Here is a 17,784-nt window from a genome sequence, read left to right as displayed (position 1 = left end):
GGCCCTGGTGGGTAGTGGAAGGGAGGGACATAGAGGAGGCAGTTGATTAAATGGTTTTAATCTTAGTGACAAAGTGTCCATGAGCTCCTTGCACCTGTTAGAGATGAGGATGGAAGGGACAGGGTAGAGGGGTTTAAGAATACAGTTTGCAAAACAAGAGTCAGGGGTTATCTTTGCAACAAAAACAAAAATAGCTGGAAAAACTCAGCAGGTCTGACAGCATCTGCGGAGAGGAACACAGTTAACCTTTCGAGTTCATGTGACTCTTCATCAGAACTAAGGAAAAATAGAAATGAGATGAAATATAAGCTGGCTGAGGGGGGTGGGACAGGTAGAGCTGGATAGAGGGCCAGTGATAGGTGGAGGCAAAGAAGAGATTGCCAAAGATGTCATAGACAAAAGGACAAAGAGGTGTTGATGGTGGTGATATTAGCCATGGAATGTGCTAATGGTGACATTAAAGGTAGAAAGCAGGATGAGCAAGTGACAGATGGCCCTCGTGGGGGTGGGGTAGGGGGAAGGGATCGAAATGGGCTAAATGTTACCTTTGCATACTTGCATGATCATGGAATCATGAGCAGTTTTGGCAGATGAGTGCAGGACATGATAGTGTTTTATGTGGTCAAGCCTGATCTGACAGTGAAGGGCTAAACCAGTTGTATGAATGTATGTAGCTTCTAGCAAGCATAAGTGAGCCACATTGTGAGCCTGACTGATAATCTTAACTTAGTTATTAGTGGGAATTCCAAAGGCTCTGACTTCTCACTCCCCAAGGCTTGCCTGCCATCTGAAAGGCACAAGCCAGGAGTGTGATGGAATACACCCCACTTGCCTGGATGAGTGCAGCTCCAACAACACTCAAGAAGCTCAACACCATCCAGGACAAAGCAGCCCACTTGATTTGCAACACACTCACCATCCTAAACATCTACTAGCCCCACCGCTGACTCTCAGTGCCAGCAGTGAGTACCATCTACAAGATGCACTGCAGCAACTCACCAAGGCTCCTTAGACAGCACCTTCCAAACCCATGACCACTACCATCTAGAAGGACAAGGGCAGCAGATAGATGGGAACACCACCATCTGGAAGTTCCCCTCCAAGTCACTCACCATCCTGACTTGGAAATATATCGCCGTTCCTTCACTGTCGCTGGGTCGAAATCCTGGAACTCCCTCCCTAACAGGACTGCAGCGGTTCAAGAAGGCAGCTCATTACCACCTGCTCAAGGGCAATTAGGGGTGGGCAATAAATGCTGGCCCCCCAGTGATAGTCATATCCCATGAATAAATTTAAAAATGGTCTATGGTAGAGATATCAGTCTTTACTGCGATTTGGAACCTATGCTGGGAATGATAGCTCACATTGAGCATTAATATTCATTGCATACACACAGAGGACAATAAGTTGTACATGTTCGGATGATCAGACAGAGTGACGATACTGGCTTTAAAAGTAAAGACATGGGATATAAATAGAGAAATGTGGCAGTGATTAAGAATCTCTGCGTCTGAGAGAGAGCACTTGGTGCAATTCGGAGCCAAAGTGAATATTGATGTGACGGACACGGTTTCTCTCTGCTTATGCTGCAGCTTCACCATGCATCCGCTTTGTTGGTGAGTTTATTTTTAATGGTGCTCGGTTGGCCTGGCCAGAGCTGTCAGTGTGGGATCTTGCTGTGTGCGTTTTTGTGTGGATTTGTTTGGCTCTGGGTTCACCTTGTCCCCTGTCACGATGGGATCTTCCTGTGCCGGATTCACCCTGCCCCCTGTCAGTGTGGGATCTTGCTGAGTGTTTGTCTCTGTGTTTGTCTCTGTTTTGGCTCCGGGTCCACCCTTCCTCCTGGTTCCCGGACTCGGAGCGGCTCTCATTCCAAATAAGGACATCTACGTCATCGGGTTCCCGGTGCCGGACTCTACCAAGGTGGCGGGGGGTGTCCAGCGGGTTCCAGACTGAGAAGAGGGGGCAGATCCCGGGGTAACGGAGCTAGAGAGTGATGTCGGGAGCGGGATCCCGGTTTTGTCCGGCTCTCTGTCTCAGCTGCTCCAAGTCCTGTCGCTCTGATCTCTCTGATCTCGGTGTGACCCAGACTCTCCCTCCCTCCACCCCCGGACCTGGTGGCAGAATCCAAACTGCGTCACCGCCCCCGACCTGGATAAAAGGCGGAGATCGCAGAGTCCGAGTCAGACACATAATTCGGATTGAGAGAGAGCCGGAGTGAGAGAGAGAGAGAGAGAGAGAGAGAGAGAGACACACACAGAACCCGGAGACAGACAGAACCCGGAGTGAGACAGACAGAACCCGGAGACAGACAGAACCCGGAGTGAGACAGACAGAACCCGGAGACAGACAGAACCCGGAGTGAGACAGACAGAACCCGGAGTGAGCACCGAGAGGTGGACTGAAGCCGGAGTGACCCCGGATTGCCTGCACCATGTTCCAGCCTTTCGGCACCGATTACGATTCGGTTTCTCGCTGCAGTAACTCCCCCTCCATGGGGGATCCACATTATTATTCACCCGCTGATTCCTTCTCCAGCCTGGGCAGCCCGGCCAGCAACAGCAGCGCCCCGGTAAGAGAGAGGGATAGTACCGGGGAGAGGGGGCGAATGGCCCCGGGGAGAGAGATGGATAGTACCGGGGAGAGGTGGCGAACGGCCCCGGGGAGGGGGTAGTAACCAACACGCCCCCCCCCCCCCCCCAACCCGGTTCATTGATAATTTTTTGCTCCATTCACGGAGAATCCAAACGCGCCTTTGCGTAAAGCGTGACGTCTGGGGAGCTGCTGACGCGTTCGCTCTGGACCAATCAGAGTGGGTTTATTAATAACCTGGGTCCCGCGCCGTGACGCGCGCTCCATTCATAAAATCACTCACCTACCCGGGGGGGGGGGTGTGATTTGCAGGTTATGGGGGTCGGGCTGTGGGGGGGGGGTGTGATTTGCAGGTTGTGGCGGGGGGGGTGTGATTTGCAGGTTGTGGCGGGGGGGGGGTGTGATTTGCAGGTTGTGGCGGGGGGGGGTGTGATTTGCAGGTTGTGGCGGGGGGGGGGTGTGATTTGCAGGTTGTGGCGGGGGGGGGTGTGATTTGCAGGTTGTGGCGGGGGGGGGTGTGATTTGCAGGTTGTGGCGGGGGGGGTGTGATTTGCAGGTTGTGGCGGGGGGGGTGTGATTTGCAGGTTGTGGCGGGGGGGGGTGTGATTCGCAGGTTGTGGGGGGGGTGTGATTTGCAGGTTATGGGGGTCGGGCTGTGGGGGGGGCTGTGATTTGCAGGTTATGGGGGGGGGGTGTGATTTGCAGGTTATGGGGGGGGGTGTGATTTGCAGGTTATGGGGGGGGGGTGTGATTTGCAGGTTATGGGGGGGGGTGTGATTTGCAGGTTATGGGGGGGGGTGTGATTTGCAGGTTATGGGGGGGGGTGTGATTTGCAGGTTATGGGGGGGGGTGTGATTTGCAGGTTGTGGCGGGGGGGGGTGTGATTTGCAGGTTGTGGCGGGGGGGGTGTGATTTGCAGGTTGTGGCGGGGGGGGTGTGATTTGCAGGTTGTGGCGGGGGGGGTGTGATTTGCAGGTTGTGGCGGGGGGGGTGTGATTTGCAGGTTGTGGGGGGGGTGTGATTTGCAGGTTATGGGGGTCGGGCTGTGGGGGGGGCTGTGATTTGCAGGTTATGGGGGGGGGGTGTGATTTGCAGGTTATGGGGGGGGGTGTGATTTGCAGGTTGTGGCGGGGGGGGGTGTGATTTGCAGGTTGTGGCGGGGGGGGTGTGATTCGCAGGTTGTGGCGGGGGGGGGTGTGATTTGCAGGTTGTGGCGGGGGGGGTGTGATTTGCAGGTTGTGGCGGGGGGGGGGTGTGATTTGCAGGTTGTGGCGGGGGGGGTGTGATTTGCAGGTTGTGGCGGGGGGGGGTGTGATTTGCAGGTTGTGGCGGGGGGGGGGTGTGATTTGCAGGTTGTGGCGGGGGGGGGTGTGATTCGCAGGTTGTGGGGGGGGTGTGCTTTGCAGGTTATGGGGGTCGGGCTGTGGGGGGGGCTGTGATTTGCAGGTTATGGGGGGGGGTGTGATTTGCAGGTTATGGGGGGGGGTGTGATTTGCAGGTTATGGGGGGGGGTGTGATTTGCAGGTTATGGGGGTGGGTGTGATTTGCAGGTTATGGGGGGGGGTGTGATTTGCAGGTTATGGGGGGGGTGTGATTTGCAGGTTATGGGGGGGGGTGTGATTTGCAGGTTATGGGGGGGGGTGTGATTTGCAGGTTATGGGGGGGGGGTGTGATTTGCAGGTTATGGGGGGGGGTGTGATTTGCAGGTTATGGGGGGGGTGTGATTTGCGGGTTGGGGGGGTCGGGCTGTGGGGGGGGGTGTGATTTGCGGGTTGGGGGGGTCGGGCTGTGGGGGGGGGTGTGATTTGCGGGTTGGGGGCGTCGGGCTGTGGGGGGGGGTGTGATTTGCGGGTTGGGGGGGTCGGGCTGTGGGGGGGGTGTGATTTGCGGGTTGGGGGGGTCGGGCTGTGGGGGGGGGTGTGATTTGCGGGTTGTGGGGGGGGGGGTGTGATTTGCGGGTTGGGGGGGTCGGGCTGTGGGGGGGGGTGTGATTTGCAGGTTATGGGGGGGGGTGTGATTTGCAGGTTATGGGGGGGGGTGTGATTTGCGGGTTGGGGGGGGGGTGTGATTTGCGGGTTGTGGGGGGGGGGGGTGTGATTTGCGGGTTGGGGGGGTTGGGCTGTGGGGGGGGGGTGTGATTTGCGGGTTGTGGGGGGGGGTGTGATTTGCGGGTTGTGGGGGTCGGGTTGTGGGGGGGGGTGTGATTTGCAGGTTATGGGGGGGGGTGTGATTTGCGGGTTGTGGGGGTCGGGTTGTGGGGGGGGGTGTGATTTGCAGGTTATGGGGGGGGGGGTGTGATTTGCAGGTTATGGGGGGGGGGTGTGATTTGCGGGTTGTGGGGGGGGGTGTGATTTGCGGGTTGGGGGGGTCGGGTTGTGGGGGGGGGGGTGTGATTTGCGGGTTGTGGGGGGGGGGTGTGATTTGCGGGTTGTGGGGGGGGGTGTGATTTGCGGGTTGGGGGGGTCGGGTTGTGGGGGGGGGGTGTGATTTGCGGGTTGTGGGGGTCGGGTTGTGGGGGGGGGGTGTGATTTGCGGGTTGGGGGGGTCGGGTTGTGGGGGGGGGGGTGTGATTTGCGGGTTGGGGGGGTCGGGTTGTGGGGGGGGGGGGGGGTTTGCGGGTTGTGGGGGGGGGGTTGTGATTTGCGGGTTGGGGGGGGGGGTGTGATTTGCGGGTTGTGGGGGGGGGGGTGTGATTTGCGGGTTGGGGGGGTTGGGCTGTGGGGGGGGGGGGTGTGATTTGCGGGTTGTGGGGGGGGGTGTGATTTGCGGGTTGTGGGGGTCGGGTTGTGGGGGGGGGTGTGATTTGCAGGTTATGGGGGGGGGGTGTGATTTGCGGGTTGTGGGGGTCGGGTTGTGGGGGGGGGTGTGATTTGCAGGTTATGGGGGGGGGTGTGATTTGCGGGTTGTGGGGGGGGGTGTGATTTGCAGGTTATGGGGGGGGGTGTGATTTGCGGGTTGTGGGGGGGGGGTGTGATTTGCAGGTTATGGGGGGGGGTGTGATTTGCGGGTTGTGGGGGGGGGTGTGATTTGCGGGTTGGGGGGGTCGGGTTGTGGGGGGGGGGGTGTGATTTGCGGGTTGTGGGGGGGGGGTGTGATTTGCGGGTTGTGGGGGGGGGTGTGATTTGCGGGTTGGGGGGGTCGGGTTGTGGGGGGGGGGTGTGATTTGCGGGTTGGGGGGGTCGGGTTGTGGGGGGGGGGTGTGATTTGCGGGTTGGGGGGGTCGGGTTGTGGGGGGGGGGGTGTGATTTGCGGGTTGGGGGGGTCGGGTTGTGGGGGGGGGGTGTGATTTGCGGGTTGTGGGGGTCGGGCTGTGGGGGGGGGGTGTGATTTGCAGGTTATGGGGGGGGGGTGTGATTTGCAGGTTATGGGGGGGGGGTGTGATTTGCGGGTTGTGGGGGGGGGGTGTGATTTGCGGGTTGTGGGGGGGGGGTGTGATTTGCAGGTTATGGGGGGGGGGTGTGATTTGCGGGTTGTGGGGGGGGGGTGTGATTTGCGGGTTGTGGGGGGGGGTGTGATTTGCGGGTTGGGGGGGTCGGGTTGTGGGGGGGGGGGTGTGATTTGCGGGTTGTGGGGGTCGGGTTGTGGGGGGGGGGTGTGATTTGCGGGTTGTGGGGGGGGGTGTGATTTGCGGGTTGTGGGGGGGGGGTGTGATTTGCGGGTTGTGGGGGGGGGGTGTGATTTGCGGGTTGGGGGGGTCGGGTTGTGGGGGGGGGGGTGTGATTTGCGGGTTGGGGGGGTCGGGCTGTGGGGGGGGGTGTGATTTGCGGGTTGTGGGGGTCGGGATGTGTGTTAATTTCTTTCTTTCCCCCACTTCAGGAAATCTCGGACCGCTGCAGCTCCTTCGTCCCCACCCTGACCGCCCTGAGCAGCCGCCGGGAGCTCCAATGGATGGTGCAGCCAACCGGCCTGTCCTCAATGAGCCGGAGTCACCCCTACAGCCCCTACCCCCAGTCCCGGGCCACCGTCAACAAACACTCCGGCCGGAGGGGCAAATTTGAACAAGTGAGTCTCGGGTGAGGGACGGTGTGTTTGTTGGGGGGGGGGTGGTGTGTGTGTGTTTGTTGGGGGGGGGGGGGGGTGGTGTGTGGGTTTGGGGGGGGTGGTGTGTGTGTGGGTTTGGGGGGGGTGGTGTGTGTGTGGGTTTGGGGGGGGTGGTGTGTGTGTGGGTTTGGGGGGGGTGGTGTGTGTGTGGGTTTGGGGGGGGTGGTGTGTGTGTGGGTTTGGGGGGGGTGGTGTGTGTGTGGGTTTGGGGGGGGTGGTGTGTGTGTGGGTTTGGGGGGGGTGGTGTGTGTGTGGGTTTGGGGGGGGTGGTGTGTGTGTGGGTTTGGGGGGGGTGGTGTGTGTGTGGGTTTGGGGGGGGTGGTGTGTGTGGGTTTGGGGGGGGTGGTGTGTGTGTGGGTTTGGGGGGGGTGGTGTGTGTGTGGGTTTGGGGGGGGTGGTGTGTGTGTGGGTTTGGGGGGGGTGGTGTGTGTGTGGGTTTGGGGGGGGGTGGTGTGTGTGTGGGTTTGGGGGGGGTGGTGTGTGTGTGGGTTTGGGGGGGGTGGTGTGTGTGTGGGTTTGGGGGGGGTGGTGTGTGTGTGGGTTTGGGGGGGGTGGTGTGTGTGTGGTTTGGGGGGGGTGGTGTGTGTGTGGGTTTGGGGGGGGTGGTGTGTGTGTGGGTTTGGGGGGGGTGGTGTGTGTGTGGGTTTGGGGGGGGTGGTGTGTGTGTGGGTTTGGGGGGGGTGGTGTGTGTGTGGGTTTGGGGGGGGTGGTGTGTGTGTTGGTTTGGGGGGGGTGGTGTGTGTGTGGGTTTGGGGGGGGTGGTGTGTGTGTGTTGGTTTGGGGGGGGTGGTGTGTGTGTTGGTTTGGGGGGGGTGGTGTGTGTGTGGGTTTGGGGGGGGTGGTGTGTGTGTTGGTTTGGGGGGGGTGGTGTGTGTGTTGGTTTGGGGGGGGTGGTGTGTGTGTGTGTTTGGGGGGGGTGGTGTGTGTGTTTGTTGGGGGGGGTGGTGTGTGTGTTGGTTTGGGGGGGGTGGTGTGTGTGGGTTTGGGGGGGGTGGTGTGTGTGTGGGTTTGGGGGGGGTGGTGTGTGTGTGGGTTTGGGGGGGGTGGTGTGTGTGTGGGTTTGGGGGGGGTGGTGTGTGTGTGGGTTTGGGGGGGGTGGTGTGTGTGTGGGTTTGGGGGGGGTGGTGTGTGTGTGTTTGTTGGGGGGGGTGGTGTGTGTGTGGGTTTGGGGGGGGTGGTGTGTGTGTTGGTTTGGGGGGGGTGGTGTGTGTGTGGGTTTGGGGGGGGTGGTGTGTGTGGGTTTGGGGGGGGGTGGTGTGTGTGTGGGTTTGGGGGGGGTGGTGTGTGTGTGGGTTTGGGGGGGGTGGTGTGTGTGTGGGTTTGGGGGGGGTGGTGTGTGTGTTGGTTTGGGGGGGGTGGTGTGTGTGTTGGGTTTGGGGGGGGTGGTGTGTGTGTGGGTTTGGGGGGGGTGGTGTGTGTGGGTTTGGGGGGGGTGGTGTGTGTGTGGGTTTGGGGGGGGTGGTGTGTGTGTGGGTTTGGGGGGGGTGGTGTGTGTGTGGGTTTGGGGGGGGTGGTGTGTGTGTGGTTTGGGGGGGGTGGTGTGTGTGTTGGTTTGGGGGGGGTGGTGTGTGTGTGGGTTTGGGGGGGGTGGTGTGTGTGGGTTTGGGGGGGGTGGTGTGTGTGTGGTTTGGGGGGGGTGGTGTGTGTGGGTTTGGGGGGGGGTGGTGTGTGTGGGTTTGGGGGGGGTGGTGTGTGTGGGTTTGGGGGGGGTGGTGTGTGTGGGTTTGGGGGGGGTGGTGTGTGTGTGGGTTTGGGGGGGGTGGTGTGTGTGTGGGTTTGGGGGGGGTGGTGTGTGTGTGGGTTTGGGGGGGGTGGTGTGTGTGTGGGTTTGGGGGGGGTGGTGTGTGTGTGGGTTTGGGGGGGGTGGTGTGTGTGTGGGTTTGGGGGGGGTGGTGTGTGTGTGGGTTTGGGGGGGGTGGTGTGTGTGTGGGTTTGGGGGGGGTGGTGTGTGTGTGGGTTTGGGGGGGGTGGTGTGTGTGTTGGTTTGGGGGGGGTGGTGTGTGTGTTGGTTTGGGGGGGGTGGTGTGTGTGTTGGTTTGGGGGGGGTGGTGTGTGTGTTGGTTTGGGGGGGGTGGTGTGTGTGTTGGTTTGGGGGGGGTGGTGTGTGTGTTGGTTTGGGGGTGGTGGTGTGTGTGTTGGTTTGGGGGGGGTGGTGTGTGTGTGGGTTTGGGGGGGGGTGGTGTGTGTGTTGGTTTGGGGGGGGTGGTGTGTGTTGGTTTTGGGGGGGTGGTGTGTGTGTTGGTTTGGGGGGGGTGGTGTGTGTGTTGGTTTGGGGGGGGTGGTGTGTGTGTGGGTTTGGGGGGGGTGGTGTGTGTGTGGGTTTGGGGGGGGTGGTGTGTGTGTGGGTTTGGGGGGGGTGGTGTGTGTGTGGGTTTGGGGGGGGTGGTGTGTGTGTGGGTTTGGGGGGGGTGGTGTGTGTGTTGGTTTGGGGGGGGTGGTGTGTGTGTTGGTTTGGGGGGGGTGGTGTGTGTGTTGGTTTGGGGGGGGTGGTGTGTGTGTTGGTTTGGGGGGGGTGGTGTGTGTGTTGGTTTGGGGGGGGTGGTGTGTGGGTTTGGGGGGGGTGGTGTGTGTGTGTTGGTTTGGGGGGGGTGGTGTGTGGGTTTGGGGGGGGTGGTGTGTGTGTGTTGGTTTGGGGGGGGTGGTGTGTGTGTTGGTTTGGGGGGGGTGGTGTGTGTGTGGGTTTGGGGGGGGTGGTGTGTGTGTTGGTTTGGGGGGGGTGGTGTGTGTGTGTGTTGGGGGGGGGTGGTGTGTGGGTTTGGGGGGGGTGGTGTGTGTGTGTTGGTTTGGGGGGGGTGGTGTGTGGGTTTGGGGGGGGTGGTGTGTGTGTGTTGGTTTGGGGGGGGTGGTGTGTGTGTTGGTTTGGGGGGGGTGGTGTGTGTGTGGGTTTGGGGGGGGTGGTGTGTGTGTTGGTTTGGGGGGGGTGGTGTGTGTGTGTGTTTGGGGGGGGTGGTGTGTGTGTTTGTTGGGGGGGGGGTGGTGTGTGTTGGTTTGGGGGGGGTGGTGTGTGTGGGTTTGGGGGGGGGTGGTGTGTGTGTGGGTTTGGGGGGGGTGGTGTGTGTGTGGGTTTGGGGGGGGTGGTGTGTGTGTGGGTTTGGGGGGGGTGGTGTGTGTGGGTTTGGGGGGGGTGGTGTGTGTGTTGGTTTGGGGGGGGGTGGTGTGTGTGTGGGTTTGGGGGGGGTGGTGTGTGTGTGTTTGTTGGGGGGGGTGGTGTGTGTGTGGGTTTGGGGGGGGTGGTGTGTGTGTGGGTTTGGGGGGGGTGGTGTGTGTGTTGGTTTGGGGGGGGGTGGTGTGTGTGTTGGTTTGGGGGGGGTGGTGTGTGTGGGTTTGGGGGGGGTGGTGTGTGTGTGGGTTTGGGGGGGGTGGTGTGTGTGTGGGTTTGGTGGGGGTGGTGTGTGTGTGGGTTTGGGGGGGGGTGGTGTGTGTGTGGGTTTGGGGGGGGTGGTGTGTGTGTGGGTTTGGGGGGGGGTGGTGTGTGTGTGGGTTTGGGGGGGGTGGTGTGTGTGTGGGTTTGGGGGGGGTGGTGTGTGTGTTGGTTTGGGGGGGGTGGTGTGTGTGTTGGTTTGGGGGAGGGTGGTGTGTGTGTGGGTTTGGGGGGGGTGGTGTGTGTGTTGGTTTGGGGGGGGTGGTGTGTGTGTTGGTTTGGGGGGGGTGGTGTGTGTGTGTGGTTTGGGGGGGGTGGTGTGTGTGGGTTTGGGGGGGGTGGTGTGTGTGTGGGTTTGGGGGGGGTGGTGTGTGTGTGGGTTTGGGGGGGGTGGTGTGTGTGTTGGTTTGGGGGGGGTGGTGTGTGTGTTGGTTTGGGGGGGGTGGTGTGTGTGTGGGTTTGGGGGGGGTGGTGTGTGTGTGGGTTTGGGGGGGTGGTGTGTGTGTTGGTTTGGGGGGGGTGGTGTGTGTGTGGGTTTGGGGGGGGTGGTGTGTGTGTGGGTTTGGGGGGGGTGGTGTGTGTGTGGGTTTGGGGGGGGGTGGTGTGTGTGTTGGTTTGGGGGGGGTGGTGTGTGTGTGGGTTTGGGGGGGGTGGTGTGTGTGTGTTGGTTTGGGGGGGGTGGTGTGTGTGTTGGTTTGGGGGGGGTGGTGTGTGTGTGGGTTTGGGGGGGGTGGTGTGTGTGTTGGTTTGGGGGGGGTGGTGTGTGTGTTGGTTTGGGGGGGGTGGTGTGTGTGTGTGTTTGGGGGGGGTGGTGTGTGTGTTTGTTGGGGGGGGGGTGGTGTGTGTTGGTTTGGGGGGGGTGGTGTGTGTGGGTTTGGGGGGGGTGGTGTGTGTGTGGGTTTGGGGGGGGTGGTGTGTGTGTGGGTTTGGGGGGGGTGGTGTGTGTGTGGGTTTTGGGGGGGGTGGTGTGTGTGTGGGTTTGGGGGGGGTGGTGTGTGTGTGGGTTTGGGGGGGGTGGTGTGTGTGTGTTTGTTGGGGGGGGTGGTGTGTGTGTGGGTTTGGGGGGGGTGGTGTGTGTGTTGGTTTGGGGGGGGTGGTGTGTGTGTTGGTTTGGGGGGGGTGGTGTGTGTGGGTTTGGGGGGGGTGGTGTGTGTGTGGGTTTGGGGGGGGTGGTGTGTGTGTGGGTTTGGGGGGGGTGGTGTGTGTGTGGGTTTGGGGGGGGTGGTGTGTGTGTGGGTTTGGGGGGGGTGGTGTGTGTGTGGGTTTGGGGGGGGTGGTGTGTGTGTGGGTTTGGGGGGGGTGGTGTGTGTGTTGGTTTGGGGGGGGTGGTGTGTGTGTTGGTTTGGGGGGGGTGGTGTGTGTGTGGGTTTGGGGGGGGTGGTGTGTGTGTTGGTTTGGGGGGGGTGGTGTGTGTGTTGGTTTGGGGGGGGTGGTGTGTGTGTGGGTTTGGGGGGGGTGGTGTGTGTGGGTTTGGGGGGGGTGGTGTGTGTGTGGGTTTGGGGGGGGTGGTGTGTGTGTGGGTTTGGGGGGGGTGGTGTGTGTGTGGGTTTGGGGGGGGTGGTGTGTGTGGGTTTGGGGGGGGGTGGTGTGTGTGTTGGTTTGGGGGGGGTGGTGTGTGTGGGTTTGGGGGGGGGTGGTGTGTGTGGGTTTGGGGGGGGTGGTGTGTGTGGGTTTGGGGGGGGTGGTGTGTGTGGGTTTGGGGGGGGGTGGTGTGTGTGGGTTTGGGGGGGGTGGTGTGTGTGGGTTTGGGGGGGGTGGTGTGTGTGTGGGTTTGGGGGGGGTGGTGTGTGTGTGGGTTTGGGGGGGGTGGTGTGTGTGTGGGTTTGGGGGGGGTGGTGTGTGTGTGGGTTTGGGGGGGGTGGTGTGTGTGTGGGTTTGGGGGGGGTGGTGTGTGTGTGGGTTTGGGGGGGGTGGTGTGTGTGTGGGTTTGGGGGGGGTGGTGTGTGTGTGGGTTTGGGGGGGGTGGTGTGTGTGTGGGTTTGGGGGGGGTGGTGTGTGTGTTGGTTTGGGGGGGGTGGTGTGTGTGTTGGTTTGGGGGGGGTGGTGTGTGTGTTGGTTTGGGGGGGGTGGTGTGTGTGTTGGTTTGGGGGGGGTGGTGTGTGTGTTGGTTTGGGGGTGGTGGTGTGTGTGTTGGTTTGGGGGGGGTGGTGTGTGTGTGGGTTTGGGGGGGGTGGTGTGTGTGTTGGTTTGGGGGGGGTGGTGTGTGTTGGTTTTGGGGGGGTGGTGTGTGTGTTGGTTTGGGGGGGGTGGTGTGTGTGTTGGTTTGGGGGGGGTGGTGTGTGTGTGGGTTTGGGGGGGGTGGTGTGTGTGTGGGTTTGGGGGGGGTGGTGTGTGTGTGGGTTTGGGGGGGGTGGTGTGTGTGTGGGTTTGGGGGGGGTGGTGTGTGTGTGGGTTTGGGGGGGGTGGTGTGTGTGTTGGTTTGGGGGGGGTGGTGTGTGTGTTGGTTTGGGGGGGGGTGGTGTGTGTGTTGGTTTGGGGGGGGTGGTGTGTGTGTTGGTTTGGGGGGGGTGGTGTGTGTGTTGGTTTGGGGGGGGTGGTGTGTGTGTTGGTTTGGGGGGGGTGGTGTGTGGGTTTGGGGGGGGTGGTGTGTGTGTGTTGGTTTGGGGGGGGTGGTGTGTGGGTTTGGGGGGGGTGGTGTGTGTGTGTTGGTTTGGGGGGGGTGGTGTGTGTGTTGGTTTGGGGGGGGTGGTGTGTGTGTGGGTTTGGGGGGGGTGGTGTGTGTGTTGGTTTGGGGGGGGGTGGTGTGTGTGTGTGTTGGGGGGGGGGTGGTGTGTGGGTTTGGGGGGGGTGGTGTGTGTGTGTTGGTTTGGGGGGGGTGGTGTGTGGGTTTGGGGGGGGTGGTGTGTGTGTGTTGGTTTGGGGGGGGTGGTGTGTGTGTTGGTTTGGGGGGGGTGGTGTGTGTGTGGGTTTGGGGGGGGTGGTGTGTGTGTTGGTTTGGGGGGGGTGGTGTGTGTGTGTGTTTGGGGGGGGTGGTGTGTGTGTTTGTTGGGGGGGGGGGTGGTGTGTGTTGGTTTGGGGGGGGTGGTGTGTGTGGGTTTGGGGGGGGTGGTGTGTGTGTGGGTTTGGGGGGGGTGGTGTGTGTGTGGGTTTGGGGGGGGTGGTGTGTGTGTGGGTTTGGGGGGGGTGGTGTGTGTGGGTTTGGGGGGGGTGGTGTGTGTGTTGGTTTGGGGGGGGTGGTGTGTGTGTGGGTTTGGGGGGGGTGGTGTGTGTGTGTTTGTTGGGGGGGGTGGTGTGTGTGTGGGTTTGGGGGGGGTGGTGTGTGTGTGGGTTTGGGGGGGGTGGTGTGTGTGTTGGTTTGGGGGGGGTGGTGTGTGTGTTGGTTTGGGGGGGGTGGTGTGTGTGGGTTTGGGGGGGGTGGTGTGTGTGTGGGTTTGGGGGGGGTGGTGTGTGTGTGGGTTTGGGGGGGGTGGTGTGTGTGTGGGTTTGGGGGGGGTGGTGTGTGTGTGGGTTTGGGGGGGGTGGTGTGTGTGTGGGTTTGGGGGGGGTGGTGTGTGTGTGGGTTTGGGGGGGGTGGTGTGTGTGTGGGTTTGGGGGGGGTGGTGTGTGTGTTGGTTTGGGGGGGGTGGTGTGTGTGTTGGTTTGGGGGGGGTGGTGTGTGTGTGGGTTTGGGGGGGGTGGTGTGTGTGTGGGTTTGGGGGGGGTGGTGTGTGTGTTGGTTTGGGGGGGGTGGTGTGTGTGTGGGTTTGGGGGGGGTGGTGTGTGTGGGTTTGGGGGGGGTGGTGTGTGTGTGGGTTTGGGGGGGGTGGTGTGTGTGTGGGTTTGGGGGGGGTGGTGTGTGTGGGTTTGGGGGGGGTGGTGTGTGTGTTGGTTTGGGGGGGGGTGGTGTGTGTGGGTTTGGGGGGGGTGGTGTGTGTGGGTTTGGGGGGGGTGGTGTGTGTGGGTTTGGGGGGGGGTGGTGTGTGTGGGTTTGGGGGGGGTGGTGTGTGTGGGTTTGGGGGGGGTGGTGTGTGTGGGTTTGGGGGGGGTGGTGTGTGTGTGGGTTTGGGGGGGGTGGTGTGTGTGTGGGTTTGGGGGGGGTGGTGTGTGTGTGGGTTTGGGGGGGGTGGTGTGTGTGTGGGTTTGGGGGGGGTGGTGTGTGTGTGGGTTTGGGGGGGGTGGTGTGTGTGTGGGTTTGGGGGGGGTGGTGTGTGTGTGGGTTTGGGGGGGTGGTGTGTGTGTGGGTTTGGGGGGGGTGGTGTGTGTGTGGGTTTGGGGGGGGTGGTGTGTGTGTGGGTTTGGGGGGGGTGGTGTGTGTGTTGGTTTGGGGGGGGTGGTGTGTGTGTTGGTTTGGGGGGGGGTGGTGTGTGTGTTGGTTTGGGGGGGGTGGTGTGTGTGTTGGTTTGGGGGGGGTGGTGTGTGTGTTGGTTTGGGGGGGGTGGTGTGTGTGTTGGTTTGGGGGGGGTGGTGTGTGTGTTGGTTTGGGGGGGGTGGTGTGTGTGTGGGTTTGGGGGGGGTGGTGTGTGTGTGGGTTTGGGGGGGGTGGTGTGTGTGTTGGTTTGGGGGGGGTGGTGTGTGTGTGGGTTTGGGGGGGGTGATGTGTGTGTTGGTTTGGGGGGGGTGGTGTGTGTGTGGGTTTGGGGGGGGTGGTGTGTGTGTGGGTTTGGGGGGGGTGGTGTGTGTGTGGGTTTGGGGGGGGTGGTGTGTGTGTGGGTTTGGGGGGGGGTGGTGTGTGTGTGGGTTTGGGGGGGGTGGTGTGTGTGTGGGTTTGGGGGGGGTGGTGTGTGTGTGGGTTTGGGGGGGGTGGTGTGTGTGTGGGTTTGGGGGGGGTGGTGTGTGTGTGGGTTTGGGGGGGGTGGTGTGTGTGTGGGTTTGGGGGGGGTGGTGTGTGTGTGGGTTTGGGGGGGGTGGTGTGTGTGTGGGTTTGGGGGGGGTGGTGTGTGTGTGGGTTTGGGGGGGGTGGTGTGTGTGTGGGTTTGGGGGGGGTGGTGTGTGTGTGGGTTTGGGGGGGGTGGTGTGTGTGTGGGTTTGGGGGGGGTGGTGTGTGTGTGGGTTTGGGGGGGGTGGTGTGTGTGTGGGTTTGGGGGGGGTGGTGTGTGTGTTGGTTTGGGGGGGGGTGGTGTGTGTGTTGGTTTGGGGGGGGTGGTGTGTGTGTTGGTTTGGGGGGGGTGGTGTGTGTGTTGGTTTGGGGGGGGTGGTGTGTGTGTTGGTTTGGGGGGGGTGGTGTGTGTGTGGGTTTGGGGGGGGTGGTGTGTGTGTGGGTTTGGGGGGGTGTATTTGCCGGGCTCTGCCACACTGGGGTCTCTAACTGTCCCTGTTGGTTCCCAGCTAAGTCCTGAGGATGAGGAGAAGCGGAAGGTCCGGAGGGAGCGGAACAAACTAGCCGCAGCCAAATGTCGCAACAGGAGGAGGGAGCTGACCGATAGCCTGCAAACGGTGAGTGTGTCCTGGGGGTTCCGCGGGGGGGTGGGGGTGAGGGGGGATTTGGGGGCTGGACAGGGATGGGGATGGGGGTCACTCTGTGCGGCTGGTCTCACTCCGGCTGGACAGGGACATGGGGATGGGGGTCACTCTGTGCGGCTGGTCTCACTCCGGCTGGACAGGGACATGGGGATGGGGGTCACTCTGTGCGGCTGGTCTCACTCCGGCTGGACATGGGGATGGGGGTCACTCTGTGCGGCTGGTCTCACTCCGGCTGGACATGGGGATTGGGGTCACTCTGTGCGGCTGGTCTCACTCCAGCTGGACATGGGGATTGGGTTCATGGGGATGGGGATGGGGGTCACTCTGTGCGGCTGGTCTCACTCCGGCTGGACAGGGACATGGGGATGGGGGTCACTCTGTGCGGCTGGTCTCACTCCGGCTGGACATGGGGATTGGGGTCACTCTTTGCGGCTGGTCTCACTCCGGCTGGACATGGGGATGGGGGTCACTCTGTGCGGCTGGTCTCACTCCGGCTGGACATGGGGATGGGGGTCACTCTGTGCGGCTGGTCTCACTCCGGCTGGACAGGGACATGGGGATGGGGGTCACTCTGTGCGGCTGGTCTCACTCCGGCTGGACATGGGGATGGGGGTCACTTTGTGCGGCTGGTCTCACTCCGGCTGGACAGGGACATGGGGATGGGGGTCACTCTGTGCGGCTGGTCTCACTCCGGCTGGACAGGGACATGGGGATGGGGGTCACTCTGTGCGGCTGGTCTCACTCCGGCTGGACAGGGACATGGGGATGGGGGTCACTCTGTGCGGCTGGTCTCACTCCGGCTGGACAGGGACATGGGGATGGGGGTCACTCTGTGCGGCTGGTCTCACTCCGGCTGGACAGGGACATGGGGATGGGGGTCACTCTGTGCGGCTGGTCTCACTCCGGCTGGACATGGGGATGGGGGTCACTCTGTGCGGCTGGTCTCACTCCGGCTGGACATGGGGATTGGGGTCACTCTGTGCGGCTGGTCTCACTCCAGCTGGACATGGGGATTGGGTTCATGGGGATGGGGATGGGGGTCACTCTGTGCGGCTGGTCTCACTCCGGCTGGACAGGGACATGGGGATGGGGGTCACTCTGTGCGGCTGGTCTCACTCCGGCTGGACATGGGGATTGGGGTCACTCTTTGCGGCTGGTCTCACTCCGGCTGGACATGGGGATGGGGGTCACTCTGTGCGGCTGGTCTCACTCCGGCTGGACATGGGGATGGGGGTCACTCTGTGCGGCTGGTCTCACTCCGGCTGGACAGGGACATGGGGATGGGGGTCACTCTGTGCGGCTGGTCTCACTCCGGCTGGACATGGGGATGGGGGTCACTTTGTGCGGCTGGTCTCACTCCGGCTGGACAGGGACATGGGGATGGGGGTCACTCTGTGCGGCTGGTCTCACTCCGGCTGGACAGGGACATGGGGATGGGGGTCACTCTGTGCGGCTGGTCTCACTCCGGCTGGACAGGGACATGGGGATGGGGGTCACTCTGTGCGGCTGGTCTCACTCCGGTTTGTTCCCCACAGGAGACAGAGAAGTTGGAGGGAGAGAAATCGGTTCTGGAGACGGAGATTGCGGATCTCCTGAAGGAGAAAGAGAAACTGGAATTTATTTTGGCCGCTCACCGGCCCGTGTGCAGGGTCCCAGAGCCAGAAGCCCAGAGCCTCCCCACCGCCAGCACCCAGACTGTCCACTCGGAAGCGGCTGCAACCCCCCCGGCCCCGGCCCCCGACTTCGTGAGCAGCCTGGACTCGGGGAGGTCGGTGCCTGATGTGGATTTAATCGGCCTGGCTGACTGGGAGCCCCTCTATTCCTCGCTGCCTGCCGACTGTGAGCCTTTATGTACACCTGTCCTGCCTGAGACCCCCAGCGGATCCTATTCGTCCTCCTTCGCTTTCAGCTACCCGGAGATTTCTGGCTGCGGCTCCATCATCCACCCAGGAAGCGGCAGTGAACATTCGTCGGACTCCCTCAACTCCCCCACGTTACTGGCCTTGTAGGCAGTCCTGGCACAGACACTTTCTCATCCCCGGCACTGCATGCGTCTGTCTGGGAGGGCAAAGGGCTGTCAACAACCCCCCCCCCACCCCACCTCCTCCTCCCCCCCCCCACCACCTCTACCCCCTCTCTCTCTGGGGTGGGGGGAAGAGAATCCTAAAGATCTGATTCCTCCACTTATTAACCTGCAGCTGGAGTTATGGTGCTCGAGTCTTCACCAGATCGGTTTAGTCTGACCAACTGTATGTTGCAATATGGTGTTACTGTAATATATCAAATTATTTATTGTAAAAGTTTATTTTTTAACGATATGTACCCTGCTCTTCATCGTGTCCAGTGGTCTAATATTAACATCAGTTTTCCATGAAAACGGTTTAATTTATTTATAGAAATATTTATTTTTT

General features: G+C 61.9%; 1 protein-coding gene across 1 annotated transcript; it reads left to right on the top strand.

The window, feature by feature from the left end:
* The first annotated feature begins 2,348 nt into the window (after positions 1-2,348).
* On the top strand, positions 2,349-17,477 carry LOC121292523 (proto-oncogene c-Fos-like). Its single transcript, XM_041214612.1, has 4 exons — positions 2,349-2,572; positions 6,409-6,594; positions 15,239-15,346; positions 16,909-17,477. Exons 1-4 carry the CDS (start codon positions 2,435-2,437, stop codon positions 17,380-17,382), a joined length of 906 nt encoding a protein of 301 aa, XP_041070546.1. The 5' UTR covers positions 2,349-2,434; the 3' UTR covers positions 17,383-17,477.
* Positions 17,478-17,784: the final 307 nt, after the last annotated feature.

The sequence above is a fragment of the Carcharodon carcharias genome, chromosome 20 (assembly GCF_017639515.1).
Source record: "Carcharodon carcharias isolate sCarCar2 chromosome 20, sCarCar2.pri, whole genome shotgun sequence".
In the NCBI taxonomy this organism is placed as follows: Eukaryota; Metazoa; Chordata; class Chondrichthyes; order Lamniformes; family Lamnidae; genus Carcharodon; species Carcharodon carcharias.
The sequence above is the reverse complement of the archived record's forward strand: the minus strand, read 5'-3'. Positions and strand labels throughout refer to the sequence as shown.

Coding starts and splice junctions, on each gene's coding strand:
- LOC121292523 (XM_041214612.1), top strand. CDS start 2,435: ATGTTCCAGCCTTTCGGCACCGATTACGATTCGGTTTCTCGCTGCAGT. Junction 2,573..6,408: donor CCAGCAACAGCAGCGCCCCG/GTAAGAGAGAGG, acceptor CCCCCACTTCAG/GAAATCTCGGACCGCTGCAG. Junction 15,347..16,908: donor TGACCGATAGCCTGCAAACG/GTGAGTGTGTCC, acceptor TGTTCCCCACAG/GAGACAGAGAAGTTGGAGGG.